The sequence below is a fragment of the Periplaneta americana genome, chromosome 13, assembly GCF_040183065.1.
Source record: "Periplaneta americana isolate PAMFEO1 chromosome 13, P.americana_PAMFEO1_priV1, whole genome shotgun sequence".
Lineage (NCBI taxonomy): Eukaryota > Metazoa > Arthropoda > Insecta > Blattodea > Blattidae > Periplaneta > Periplaneta americana.
Window position 1 is genome coordinate 136,718,305 of NC_091129.1, and position 15,868 is coordinate 136,734,172.

Consider the following 15,868-nt stretch of genomic DNA (forward strand, 5'->3'; position numbering starts at 1 on the left):
GTTTCATTTTTATTAAAATGCAACATTCCACTTCAATTATCCGAATCCCAGTAATCAACGTCACTTGACAGATGATTTTCAATAAATCTTAATATTAAACAATCTCTGATACGTGACTATCCATAATATCATATAGCAGAAGCTATAACATAACCTAACTAATATACTCTACACAAGTGTTAGAAAAGTTTTAATTAACGACGATGACATAAAAAATAAACATGAATAATTTTAAAAGGAATAATTATTGAATGTACAATTTTCAAATTTGAATGTGGTTGGTGGTTCAATTGATGTTATATTGGAAGTATGCGTAATAGAAGTGGAACTCGTTGATTTAGGCCTACATGGTGTATTCAACTTATTCCAGAATTTCCGAATGAATAATTTTAAGAGGAATAATTATTGAATGTACAATTTTCAAATTTGAATGTGGTTGGTGGTTCAATTGATGTTATATTGGACGTGTGCGTAATAGAAGTGGAACTCGTTGATTTAGGCCTCCATGGTGTATTCAACTTATTCAGGATTTCCGAATGGTGCTCTTCATTTATTTGTAAATCGGATTTCAGAAAATGCATAGGTATGATCAGTGATTTTTATTAATTCTTGTTCTTGAATGCCAATGCGAGTCATATTTGAAACTGCTGTGCATCGACTGGAGTGGTTTGTAATTATATATATATATATATATATATATATATATATATATATATATATATTTTTTTTTTTTTTTTTTGACGTCCAGACCAGCGCAGTTTCAAATGTTGGCAAACAAAGAAACAAATGCTAGGGACGCGATACAATTAAACAAATGCTAGGACGCGATAAAATTGTGCGATAAGCAGCCATGATTGGTTGAAATACGTCCTTTCGTACCGTTTTATTGGTCAAAAGTAGTATGACGTAGTAAGAGTGTAATAGTCACTCTAAATCTTTTCCGATCAGCGTTTTAGACATTTAGGGATCCATCTAGCAGATAATGTTTTCATACGAAAAATCATGATCCATGCTGTGAAATACACGTTCATAGAGAACTTTTAAAGTCTTTGGAATATGTTTGAAACCAAATTGGCGATCTTCCAAATCATGTTATGCATGCTTCAATATTTTCTGGAGTGGTCACAGAAGGAGGTCTTCGAACACGGTGTCCAGTTTTGATCTCAATTTTTCCTCTCTTAAATTCTACAAACCAATACTTTATGGTGACATATGTTCAACTTCTTATCTCTTAATATATCTGCATAAATTTCTATGCCGGACAAGTAGTTTAAAAATGGGCTTTGGTTATAACTAAAGTTCAATGCTAACTATCATATCATTACCCTTGGTATAATTGCATTCTTTGTCCCTAACATACTCCCACAGAAAATAACACAATTTCTACAGTAAAGCTGAAAAAAAAGAAAGAAGCTATATTTTTTCAACTATCAGACTTTTTAAAAAAATTATGACCTCGACAGGAATATATTTCCATTATGGAGAAGCTTTTAAACAAGTTAATGAAATACTAACTCTTTTTAAAATTTTTAAAATTATCCTGATGTTTGCGGGGAGGAGAAAAGGTCTCAATCAAGAAAATTTCTGCCTTTTAACCTGAGCTACATTTCGGAAAAATTTAAATTACATACCAGGTTATTCAGAGCTCCTTAAATTGATTTTTAGTAAGTTATTTAACGACGCTGTAATAACCACCAGGTCACTTAGCGTTGATGAAAGTGGTAATAACGAAATGGTATTTGGCGAGATGAAGCCGATTCGCCACTTAATTGTCTGACTTAGTTTAATAGTTGGGAAAACCTCGGGAAAAATCCAACCAAGTAATCAGCCCAAGTAATAACCGCACCCAACCCCAAGCGCAGCTCCGGATCAGTAGGCGAACTCACTACCGCCTGAGCTACGCCGGTGGCTTCCTGAATTAATAATTGAGACTCAGGAGAAATACTTCCTTCGAAATTAGAACTATGAATATAATTTTCTCTCTCTATCTTTTTTTTTAGCAGGTATCTAATGATACCTAATAATCTAATGTCTTTAGTCATCATCCACCATCACAATGTGACGTAGAATATATAGAATATGTAATATTCTGAAAGTTATTGAGCATAAAAAGCCTCTCGTAAGAAGATCATTACAGAAGACAAAATACTTCGGTATATGTTTCGATTTATATGCCATCCATATGAGTTATAGCGTTTATTAAACAGGAATCAAAGTCTGAAGAGGAGTAAATACAGAAAACATACGTATTGCGAGAAATACCCGTCAGATGTATAACGAGGGTTAGAAACATTTTTTAATTCAGCTATTTAACGACGCTGTATCAATTGCAAAGATTTCTTGTATCTGTGGTTTGGTGGTAGCAGGTGGTATTTGGCGATATGAGTTACGGAATTACCTGATATTTGCCTTACAGTTGGGGAAAACCTGTAAAGAAATCAAGTGAGATAATCAATTAAAGCGAAATTCGAAAACATGCTCGAACGCTGACCCGGATCTTGGAGTCCAACTCGCTTAGATGCGAGAAATTCAACTCTTATCTTGGTTACCAGTTTTACAAACAAAATAAGCTCGTATGTTCATAACACTTTTAAGCGAGTGGTGTAATGTTCTGCCTTTGAAATTGAAAGGTTACTTCAAAATACACGCAACAGAAAGAATGATAACTGATCTGTATATACATGCATATAAGTATACATACATACGTATACATGCACGCACACACATACATATGCGCCGACTTATTTGAAATATTGGGGTGGCAGGACATTGCACAAAAGTCCGAGAACATTTTAATTGCTGTTTCAAAAAAAATGTCCTTACATATTTTTTAGAAAATAACATCGTCTGATTTTTCATACAGTACCCATGGAAATGGCTTAACGCAAGATGACTGAAAACACGATGTTTTTAGAGTATATTTTCTTTTTCACTTCTTTGCTCACCCTTCGTTGATCCTTGCTGCGATGATGAATATGAGCTAATAATTTTATTGTCACTACTACAACCCAATTTATCATTTTATTTCCGTTCATTTCACTTTTATTTCGGACAGTTTTCTTCATTAACAATTTGTCCATTATAGTCCCGTCGCTCTAATTTTCGGCAGCCAATCGCGTTGCAGGTCGGCTACATTTAAACATGTGCGTCTTGTGATTCGCTGATTCATTTCTTAAGGCTCGATAAATACTTAATATAATCGCCCGCCATTTTAGCTCTTTCGCTGGCATTCGCAGAAAGCACGGCATTCGCAGAAAGCACACGAAGACGTTATTTGCCTCTCAATTATTTGCTGAATTACATTGCGTTTTATTTATTATCATAGGAGCTACGACATGGTAATGTTTAACGGTGTGGCAAATAGATTCCTCGTATGGTAGCTCGGCAACGTAAGAACAAAAATGGCGAACGCTACTACCTACCTAGACTTTATAGAGCCTTCACTTTCTAAGACGTAAGCAAAGAGGCGGAGTCACGCCGGAAATAACAGCGTCGGGACTATACCAATAGTTGCATCACAATTGCTGATCGCTTAATAAGCACACATCTGTGATGACGATCATCACAAAAGATAGTCATTGAAACTGAATATTTATAAGAATTACTGGTGCTTTTAAATTTCGTAACAAATTTAATTACTTTTGAAAAAAAAATGTTGAACATTAACAATAATTTCTTAACTGATATCATAAAAAAGTACTGTTAATTTAAACTGTTAATTCGGTGTTATTATTTCCACTTAGTAATATTTGTCATTGCCCCGCGCCGTGGCGTCGTGATCTAAGGCATCCTGCCTAGGATTCGCATTATGGAATGTGCGCTGGTTCGAGTCCTCATGGAGGAAGACATTTTCTCATGAAATTTCGGTCCGTGTATGGGACCGGTGCCCACCCTGCATTGTGATGCACTTGGGGAGCTACGATAGGTAGCGAAATCCGGTTGCGAAAGCCAGCTATAACGGCTGGGGGGATCATCGTACTAACCACACGATACCTCCATTCTGGTTGGAAGATCGTCCACCTCTGCTTCGGCATGTGGGCGTGAGGCCAGCAGCCGGCTGGTCGGTCTGGGCCCTTCACGGGCTCTAGCGCCACTGATTATTATATTAATATTTCTCATTATTACCATTACTGTTACATTGCAATAATTGAAAAAATTGAACTGCTAAAAAGAAACGTGAATCATAAACAAAGAAGTGGAGTCACCTTTGCATCATGTGTGGGGATTAATCGATCTTAAATATAGGAGGAAAGGAAGGGAGGGGGTATTTTGAGTTGCATCACTAACAAGTTTATTGGAGCAGCTGTCCCTCTCTGTGGATTTGAAATAATCATTTTTGGCTTATGTCCTATTTCATCTTTCAAATTATACATTAATTATTTTTTTAACATGAGAAATCTCCCTTCGTATTTCTTGAGAAGGCGAAGTCCCTCTATCAATTTTATTGGTGGGGAGGAGCGACGATCCTGGCTGTATAAGTTGAGGAGGCAGAAAGTGCCGTGCCCTCCGAAGTCGGCACCCATACATACATATATACTTTTTTTTTTACTTTTATGGAGGAGGGACCCGAAGGCTTACATTGCAGCTTGCGGTTTGTGCTAACCATTGCTATTCTATGAATGGTTGGGTAGCCGAACGGTCGCGCTCTTGTGCATGTACAGCACGCCGCATTGTGAATAATGGATATAAATGAGGGCCTTCAGACGCAGACACAGCCACAGAATAGTGGCGCTGCAGACGCTTTGAATGGTTGGCTTCGCCGCTGGTGGCTGTCACTAAAAGTGGCGTTTCCCGTCGCGATACATGGAATTAAATTGTAGCTTTCAGATGGGGCCACACCCACGCCACTATTTTAGTGGCGCGTTTGTGGCGCTGCTAACGGACGTCTGTTGGGCCACCAATTCCTTACACCACCACGATAATATACCGCCTATTGTGCCAAGGTGTCTTTTTTTTTTTTTTCATTGGTAATAATCCTGCTAGAAGCTCTTGAAATTATTTTTTAAAGATGGGAAAGAAAAAAAACTTTTTTATATTTATGATGTAAATCGTCAAATGAAGTACGAAATAGCCATTTGTGTTTCCAAAACCAATGAATGGAACCAGACTCTTCTTCTATTCTTACGTTTATTCTTTCTCCGTATGAGCAGAGTTGCCAAAAGAATTTCTCCATCTGTGTCCATGTTCACTGGAAGACTGAAAAATTCTCTATAAAAATTTAGTGTATTAAGCAGTGCTTCAAAAGCGCGTTCGCAGCGCCACTAACGAGCCACTAGTGGTGCAAAATATCGTACTATCGTACTTTTCATTTTTCAAAACTTATAAGCATTCCCTTGAAATACTTTGCCAATCATTTCATTCGTACGCAACTCAGTGTTTAAGTATTAAGAAATTTATATTTTTATATTGTCTGTTCTTTTTAAACCTAATCAAAAACCATTGTATCAAATAAATTGTTTTAGTATTCTGAATCTAAGGACAAACCTCGTTGGAATTAGATGTATAAAATAAAGGTAGCGATGGCATGCCTGTGGTGGTGCTGCTAAGTGGTATCATCTGAAGGGGCCCTTAACTCGGGCTATAGGCCTAGTGTGGATAATGATGATGATGATGATGATGATGATATCGTAGGTTTACAATCAAAACACATCAAGTAAAAAAATATTGTTGCTAAGTTTTCTGATAACACAATTTAAAATACAATACATACGAGAGTTGATCCAACAGAAATGCCTCTAGCGTATTTTTCTTTATAATTATACGAAATATAAAATAAAATGCTTGTAATGCTGCAAAATACCTATTTCGAAATTTTCGGGGAAATGCACGCCTTCAACATCTCCGATACCAAACATTTGGTTGTAGTCATAGCGCGCAAAAAGGGATGAAGTAACAGGAGAATAGAGAAAGTTACACAACGCAGAACTGCACGCATTGTATTCTTCACCTGACAATTAGGAACATTAAATCCAGATGTTTTAGATGGGCAGAGCATGAATCACGTACAGGAGAATCCAGAAATGCATACAGAATATTAGTTGGGAGGCCGGAGGAAAAAATACCTTTAGGGAGGCCGAGACGTAGATGGGAGGATAATATTAAAATTGATTTGAGAGAGGTGAAATATGATGGTAGGGACTAAATTAATCTTGATCAGGATAGGGACCGATGGCGGGCTTATGTGAGGGCGGCAATGAATCTCCGTGTTCCTTAAAAGCCATTTGTAAGTAACAATCTAGTGTGAAAATGAGAGGTCGTAAGATCCAGAAGATACATAGGAAGACCACGTGAACAAATAGGCGTAAATAACGTCCTTTTATGACAGAACATATCTCTGACTTCAGGAAGTGAAAAAGGAATTGTTTGGGTCACTGGCTGAGAATAAACTACCTACTAAAGGATGCACTGGAAGGAAGGTGAACGGGAGAAGAGTTCGGGGCAGAAGAAGATATCAGATGATAGACGAGATGAAGATAAATGGAGCATATGAGGAGACAAAGAGGAAGGCAGAAAATAGGAAATATTGGAGAAAGCTATGTTTGCAGTGAAAGACCTGTCCTTGGACAGGATACTGAATGGATGAATACCTCTTATTGAGGTTCTGGCTGATATGTACATCTATTATCAGGCAGTACATCTCAATTGACGATATGTGTCAGAGGGAGAACAAATTGTTTGTATACATCTGAATTTGTAGCTAGTCGGCGATGTATGCAATGGAGGGGGGGAAAGGAACTGTACACTCTACCTCATTATCTCTTGGTTTAGTTGCCTCATGATGGTGTCTTGTTGGTATCACTTGTGAGGTTCAGACCTGTCTTCGGATAGTTGGATAGTTGACTAAACAACAACTATGACGGAACAGACCTGAGTGGTTTGTTCTTATAGTCAATGATGATGATGGACTGATGGTGGTGGTATTGACTTCCAAAGGTTGGAAGGAATTCTTGCTAATAAATATACAGAAAAACAGAAGTGCAGGCAGATGAAGAGTATTAAAAAAGTCTTTTCGGTATAACAGAAATGTAAAAAACGATTACTTTTGTGAAAATTCGAAACAATAATTGCCTCCAGTATATAACACAATATTTATGTATACCTACTACTCGTGAAAAGGGAGAACATCGAAGCATACAGTAATATCACAGTCTACTATATACAGTCACGAAGCTTGAGTTTTGAGGGTGCTAGAAACAATAGAATGTGACGGTACTTTTTTGCATTGCCTGTAATGAGGCGATATTAGCAATCATAGTGGTGAGCAACTATCTAATGTTTGCGTATTTACTACGTATTGAGCTTCGCAACTGTATATACTGGACTGTGGTAATATCACAGCCGGTTTGAGGCGGGAAAGAATGAGTTTGGATTAAGAACCGAATTTAGTCAGAGTACGATTATGTGAGGATGTGTGGAAAGAGAAAAACTTCTGAAGTAACTCAAAGAAACTGTGTTTAAATGAATGAAATAAAAGTTAAGAACTTATCAATTTATTTCCAACGAGAATTTTGAGGGGGATGATTTTTTAACATGACCGACTGTGCTGGTTCGTGCCAATAACGGATTTCTGGCCACTCAACTCATCCACTGGTGTAGCAACAAGTAGGGCAGAGCTCCCATAGGAAACATGTTTTTGTGGCGGCTAGTAGAGTGATTCCCCGGAGGCTCGCAACAATACGACTCAGGCCGGACCCAATCTACTGCTGCTTTATTGCTAAGGGTGGGAGAGGTGCGAACAGTGTCGAGCTGTCTCCTTCCCGAAACCTACCCCTCGTGTATTGCATCGTCAGCTTCGTAGGAACGTGCTCCCGTTGCGAGATCGGGTGCTAATGACAAAGTTCGAACCCAGATCTTTTTATATCCTGCATAAACGAATTCCTCATCTATGTGCTGTTTGTTTCCAATAGGCACAGGACGCAGATTATTTTTCATATTGTTGCGCACACGAGTTTATTTAATTCAGTAATTATTGCCCATTAAGTACACTTGCCGCCTGAGATCTGCAAGCATGAAAGACGTCACGGGGTGGGTAGAAACAGTACTGTAGTATATGCTCGCGCATGCGCACTCCCTGTTTTACAGACGAAGCTAACGGCCGCTATGCTTTCAGAATCCAAGCGACTAGTATAATTTATTTTATGCTCGACCATGCCGAAATGTAGTAATTATACACCTGGTAGCAGACCTTTAATGCATGCCATTAAAGTACACCTACTCATTAAAGGTCAGGTCTTTCAGCCAATGACGACTCAGGTTACAACTGTTCAGCCAATGACAGGTCAGCTTTCTACCGATATAAAACCGCAAGTATCGATTATTCTCGGATATGCAATCGAAAGAGAATTAGCGAAAAGTCACGGAGGCTGGAAATCCAATACTGTCGCAGAAGGTTATGTTCTGTTACTATAATAATTAGCGTTAATTGTAAATAATATTCAAATAAATTCAATTTGTCATCTCGTTTTTCAATGTCTAATTTAATTCCAATGTTATCTCTGTAGGTTCTTATGGCCTAGCAAGGTCAATGTGGACATCTGTTCCTCGGAAAAAATCAATACTTTCGCGTCTGCGCACATCTCACAACATACGGGACATTGCTCCAGGTCAGATACAATAAAATTAATAATATCAAGTTAGAAATATGGTCGAGCATAAAAAGTCGTATGAAACTCGCCTATAATGGTAATTAAGAAGCTCGTATGAAAATTATGAAACTCGCTTGCGCTCATTTCATAAATATCCATACTCACTTCTTAATTACCTTCATTATAGGCTCGTTGCATAATGTACTATTATGCTCGACCATGCCGAAATGTAGTAATTATACATCTGGTAGTCCACACCTGTGGAGTAACGGTCAGCGCTTCTGGCCGCAAAACCAGGTGGCCCGGGTTCGAATCCCGGTCGGGGCAAGTTACCTGGTTGAGGTTTTTTCCGGGGTTTTCTCTCAACCCAATATGAGCAAATGCTGGGTAACTTTCGGTGCTGGACCCCGGACTCATTTCACCGGCATTATCACCTTCATTTCATTCAGACGCTAAATAACCTAGATGTTGATACAGCGTCGTAAAATAACCCAATAAAATAAAAAAATACATCTGGTAGTAGCCCTTTAATGCACCTCATTAAAGTACACCTATTCATTATAATTCAGTTGTTCAGCCAATGAGAAATCACCATTGTACCATTATAAAACCGCAAGTATCGATTATTCTCGGATATGCAATCGAAAGACAATTAGCGAAAAATCACGGAGGCTGGAAATCCAATACTGTCGCAGAAGGTTATGTTCTGTTACTATAATAATTAGCGTTAATAGTAAATAATATTCAAATAAATTCAATTTGTCATCTCGTTTTTCAATTCTAAATCAATTTCCAGGTTATATCAAGACTAATGTTCATGTTATTCTCTAGATTATATCAAGGTCAATGACATTCGTGCCTCGCAAAAAATCAATACTTTCGCGTCTGCGCACAACTCACAATTCAGGTCAGTTCCGCTCCTCACTTACATAACCATAAAATGAATACTTATGAATAATTTCAAGTTAGAAATATGGTCGAGCATAAAAAGTCGTATGAAACTTGCCTATAATGGTAATTAAGACGCTCGTGTGAAAATTATGAAACTCGCTTGCGCTCGTTTCATAAACAAACATACTCGCGTCTTAATTGCTACTATTATAGGCTCGTTGCATAATGTGCTATTAAAATATTGTAAGTTTGGGATTGAGGTAATAAAATAACACTTTTCTCAAGATAAAAGGGCAGGCTGTATTAATTAGCTAGAAAACTTGAGCTTTCTATCGATTCAAAATTAATTCTACTGATACACATGTATACAGATTAAACGTCATACCCCCTGTGGCTGCTGAATGGTCAAGACCTTCAGTCTGTCAGCAGGCGGTTCGGATTCGCGTCCCAGTTAAGCCTGCTGAAAAATCCATAGTGACACTTGTGGAGGACAAGGTCGCAGTTGTGGCTTTTGTCCATATTAGCATCTATATCATTCCGTCAACATTTCGCCATTCCCTTTATCATTGCATAGCATTCCCCGAACGCCGGCTGGAGGCGCACGGAGGGGGCTGGCCTGTGGACGACGGAGGTTGCCTGCTCGAAATCTGGATACGTAGCGAACCTTGGTGTAGTCATCTGGTGTGGGTTGGGAATGCACCTCGCTTGAGGATTAGCACAATAGATCATGAAAGGTCGCAGTACTGGGTCATAGTGCCCCTTCCGAAATTCCATTCCATCCCAAACGTATCCTATACACACACACACATACTTTCTTCTTCCTCTCTCTCTCTCTTTCTCTCTCTCCCTCCCTCTCTAATATATACAGTATATACAGGGTGATTCAGGAGGATTTACCATCACTTATGGAGCTTATTTCCGAAGACATTCTTAGCAAAAAACATATAAAAATTTGTCCTAATGTCAATATTTTCAAAGTTACATTAATTTGAAGTTGTTAATAAAATACTTTTTTCTTCAGTTCTTAAGGGTAAAAAAATATTAAAAATAGAGAATGAACTATTCAGAAGTGTCAATTCTTTAATTGGCTAGTGTTCTGAAGCTAAAAATGGGTTGTTAATTGATTTGTACAGATTTTATTTTTCAATGTTTAACTAAAAATGACATCATTCTTACTTATCACAAAAATTGTTACAAATCATACGACTTTAGGAATTTGATTCTTTACAGTTTAATTATGCATTGTAATGTACAGTTTTAAAGAATTTACAAGAGTGGCGTGATTTGTAACAGTTATTGTGATAAATGCGTAAGAAAATGTAATTTTGAAGTTTAAAAAATTCTGTACGAATCAACTATGGAATTCACAACACATTTTTAGCTTCAGAATACTAGCTAATTAAAGAAATCATACTCCTGAATAGTTCATTCTTCATCTCTAATATCCCTTTACCCTTAAAACTCAAGAATAATGGCATTTTACAAACAACTTCAAATTAGTGTAACTTTGAAAATATTGAGATTAGGACAAATGTTTATATGACTTTTTGCTCAGAATGTCTTCGGACATAAGCTCCGTAAGGGACGGTAAATTCTCGTAAATCCTGTTTTTCCATATATTTACCATTACTTCAATATTATGGATTTTGTAAGAGAATTTAGATCTAAAATAAATTACAGTCATAGAAATTATGTTGTAAGTACCGGTATGTATGTTTGTGCGAGATCGTGTGTATTTGCTTGCTTTCCGCACAAAACCAATACGCGGTAAGTGTGAAATAACACATTCAGTATTCCCAACCTAACACACATAACAATTTCCCTCTTCTTACCTCTTAAGCGCCTTATTCATTTTACTGCTTTAGGCTTTTAACATATTATTTTTAGAGACGTTTAACATAGTAATAATTATAAATTGGAAACTTACCACTGCAGTTTCACCTAAATTGCACTGTTAATTATTATTTTTAAATATTTTCAAAAATTAAGTAAACTCTACAACACCACAAAAGTTACTGCATTTGTAATGCAAGTAGCATTAAGAAAGCCGTGAAAAAATCAACAAGATTCCAGATGCGGATGTTATTACTGCAATACGTTATATAAATAATATTGTTAAAATATTAAAATGAAAAATAAATCATTACATAACCTTACCGCTTGTTTTAAATTCGCATTTATAGACTGGGGGAAAAAAAGACAGACGTATATCACGGCCTGCTGGAATATAGTAAACACAGAAAACATTTTATAGCAACAATGTTGAAGATAGATATTTTAGTTTTTAAAAGTTGCCGTCATTGAACAGAAACCAAGATGAAGATTTCATTGCAACTAATTAGAAATTCCTCTTTCAGATATGTAATAAACGATCTTCGCAACTACGTTTCGCTTTTTCAATCTTTTCCTCGAACATGAAAACCTCAACATACCGCTCTTGTAACGCATATTACTATTGTGTGTAGTATTTCTGTAAAGCCAATCATAATCCTAAAAGTGATGTAGTTTGTACAGATCACATGGTGCCGCAAAATAATCATATGTTACGCATTCTCTACATTAATATTACAAAAAATTAGTTTAAAATATCAACCTTACAAAGTTAAAACATCGCATACAAAACCTAAAGTGTTTGTCTTGTAAAGGTACTTCAACGTTCAGGTCCTCCACAAAAAAATAATAAAGTACGGAGCCGAGATGTGAATGCAGTAACGACTTGAAGTAGAGGGAACGTAGTCGTGTGTGCGAAACCGACGTGCCAAAGCTCTGAATATCTGCCCAAGGTCAAAGCAACGGAAGGTCAAGGTAGTGTATGAGACGGTGTACAAAATTCTACACGAGACCGTTCGAAGAAACAGAGGTTTTATTTGCACTTTTTATGATTGCGGGAACGAACAATGTTCATCGAATGAGATTTTACCTTCATACATCTGTTTAAAACTGTAACAGCCAATTTCTCTGTAATTGTGTCACCGACCATAGCGATCCCTACTCTTTGCGAGTGAATGAACATGTGAGTAGTACACTGGGGTGAAAGGAGGGGAGAGGAGGGCTGCTACTACGAATCCCCCAAGGCCGGCGTCCGACATTCCTGTGGTCGTCCAGTGTGAATCAAGGAATTACAGAACAAGAAAACTTGGAGAAGTAAATAGAATAAAAAGTTAGAGCAAAGATAAAGAGAATTCACAAGTTCTCAAAGAAGGAGAACTAGACTATGAAAAAAAGTTTAATAAGAAACAAAAGAAAGAACGACCTTGGACAGTGAGAGGTATTTCCTGAGTGATCTGGAGGTCCTGTGTTTACAGAATGGCCCGGAAGAGCGGGTGGAGACAGGTGTGTCCGGACCCGGTACGAAATCGGCAGCTGCTAGCTCTCTTCGGTAGCTCCCGCCTCTTCCTAGTGCGCCAGAATGGACCCGCTGCCTTCGCTCTGCAAGAGGAAGGGCGTAAGAAACCCCTCGTGGTGAGTACGCGAAGAGGTGATATGGCTAATTGTAATTAGCATATTACTCAAATTGCCCTGACTCCTCTGCTGCTACTACTGCGAATGGTACTAATGCCGCTAATATTTCTTCCGTTGCTATTATACTGTACAGTTTTAGAAAAAAGTTTTGTCGCACAGATACTTGGTAAGTCCCAGAAAGGAGGCAGTGCGCATGATCAGAAGACGAGCGACCTGGTTCACAAGAGAAGGACTAGTTGAGGTAATAAAATCATTGTATGTCTGATCATACGCACTGCCTCCTTTCTGGAACTTGTGTATATGTGAGACAAAACATTTTTGTGCGAGATCGTGCGTATTTGCTTGGTTTCCGCACAAAACCAATCCGCGGAAAGTGTAAAATTCCACATTCAGTATTCCCAACCTAACACACATAACGATTTCCCTCTTCTTACCGCGTAAGTGACATATTGATTTTACTGCTTTAGGCTTTTAACATATTATTTTTAGAGACGTTCAAGATAGTAATAATTATAAATTGGAAACTTGCCACTGCAATTTCACCTAAATTGAACTGTTAATTATTGTTTTTAAATATTTGCAAAAATTAAGTACACTCTACAACTCCACTAAAGTTACTGCATTCGTGATGCAAGTAACATTAAGGAAGCCGTGAAAAAATCAACAAGATTAAAGATGCCGATGTTATTACTGCAATATGTTATATAAATAATATTGTTAAAATATTAAAATGAAAAATAAATCATTACATAACCTTACCGTTTGTTTTAAGTTCGCATTTATAGACTGGGGGAAAAAAAGACAGACGTATATCACGGCCTGCTGGAGTATAGTAAACACAGAAAACATTTTAAAGCAACAATGTTGAAGATAGATATTTTTGTTTTCCAAATTTGCCGTCATTGAACAGAAACCAAGATGGAGATTTCATTGCAACTAATTAGAAATTCCTCTTTCAGGTATGTAATAAACGATCTTCGCACAAAATAATGTACGATACACGAGCGGTATGTTTTCTTTCAATTCTCGGAAATTAAAAAAGCTCAACTACGTTTCGCTTTTTCAAACTTTTCCTCGAACACGAAAACTTCAACATACCGCTCTTGTAACGCATATTATTATTCTAAGACTTTACACTACCATTTTGCTAGGTACTACTATTACCCTAGGTCATATATGTAACAGATAACTCATCGCTATGTTAAAATCGGCAGCACTTTGAAGGGAACAACCGCCAGGATCGCCACCCGTCCGCCGTAAACGAACACGAGATGGAAGTACAGTCGCTAATGCAATTCAAATGGGAATTATGACGTGACTCCTTATGTAACAACTAGATAGCAGCGTAGTAAACCTAACAAAAGTTGTTAACCTCAAAGCCGACCTGTTGCATATATGATCTAGGCTACTACTACTACTACTACTACTACTACTACTACTAATTTTCACTTTTTTATGTAACACTGTTATGTGTTGTTTATAATATCTAGAAAAGGAAAGAAACTGTAGATGTCAACCTGTAGGCCTAATGTGAATTAAAGAAAAGATTAACGTAATATGGAAACAAATTGGTGATAATATAATTAATGTTACTATCACATTATGAGTACCTAATCTTGCTTTACGTGGTCACAGAGAAGAATCAAGGATGAAAGCTAGTAGTTTTTGGAGTTACTGTCAAGTATGATCCGGTATTACGAAAACTTATAAATGAATCGAAGGTATCTGAAATGTATCTCACAAGCAAACGTTCTGATGGGGGCAGATAAAAAAGTTAAATTTTTTTCTTCCACCATGTTAATAATGTCAAAAGAAGTGCTTATACAAATTTTGGCCACTCGACCGCAATTACGAGGCCGTCCAGAAAGTGATTTTCCTTTGGGGCCGTTTATAGAAAAAAAGCATAATTGCATAGAAATATTTATTGAAACAGATACAGCAATTGTTGCGCTATTTGTCAACATATCCCCCACTGGAATTAAGACATTTGTCATACCATAGGATCAATTTTTGTGTCGTAGAAGTCAGTCGCCTCAGATTGGAGCCAGCATTTGACTGCGTCTGCACCTCTCTCTGTCGATCCCATGATATGAGAAATGTCTCAATTCCGATGGAAAATATGTTGAAAAATAGCTCAACAATTGCTATGTCCGTTCCAATAAATTTGTCCAATGAAATTGTGTTTTTTTTTTTTTTTGTTAGCGGCCCCTGGCGAACTTATTTTTTTACGGCCCTCATAATTGCGGTCGAGTGGCCAAAATTTGTATAAGCACTTCTTTTTACATTATAAACATGGTGGAAGAAAAAAATTAACTTTTTTATCTGCCCCCATCGGAACGTTTGCTTGTCAGTCCAAAACGAACTAATTCAGCTTTCACCACAAAGAACTAGAAAATAAAATACAACTGAATGAAATAAACTGCACACATTTTTTGTAATTGTGGATACTACACGAGATGTGAACAAAAGGACCAACTAAGTCAAATCTGCAAATACGTTCATATTGTTAAAGATTTGGGAAAGCTCAGTGTAATAAAATTACCTATAGGCCTATTAAATTTTTTAGGATTCAAGAGAATAAAAAAATCGCACTGCTGTTACAAGTGACATTTCATTTTGTGAGTAGGGATGTTTACGAAACCAGGCTGCAGACCGAGTGTAGCAATACCTGCGACCAAAATAAAATTATATATATATATATATATTAACATGTGTGCCTTACACAATTTTTTTAGACAGCCGTTCAACCTTGTTGGTATAAAGCAATATTAACGAGACTTCTCCACTGCTGTGGTCCCTTTCATTGTAATAATGAAACTTACCACATTAAAGGTAGATTATGGTATAGCTCAGTGGTAGATAATTTGACTGTAGATAAGGAAGTACTAGTTCAAACTCTATTTTTATTACATTTAATTAATTTTTAATAA

The 15,868-nt window shown here is 37.1% G+C and overlaps 1 protein-coding gene across 4 annotated transcripts in view; it reads left to right on the plus strand.

Annotated features, from left to right (window-relative positions):
- Positions 1-12,750: 12,750 nt before the first annotated feature.
- LOC138712472 (E3 ubiquitin-protein ligase Zswim2-like) overlaps positions 12,751-15,868 on the plus strand; it is a 53,017-nt gene continuing 49,899 nt past the window's right edge. For all 4 annotated transcript variants that reach the window (XM_069844323.1, XM_069844322.1, XM_069844324.1 and 1 more), the window contains exon 1: positions 12,751-12,938. In XM_069844323.1, the coding sequence (XP_069700424.1) occupies positions 12,783-12,938 (156 nt within the window). In that variant the 5' untranslated portion in view covers positions 12,751-12,782. The remainder of the gene's footprint in view (positions 12,939-15,868) is intronic.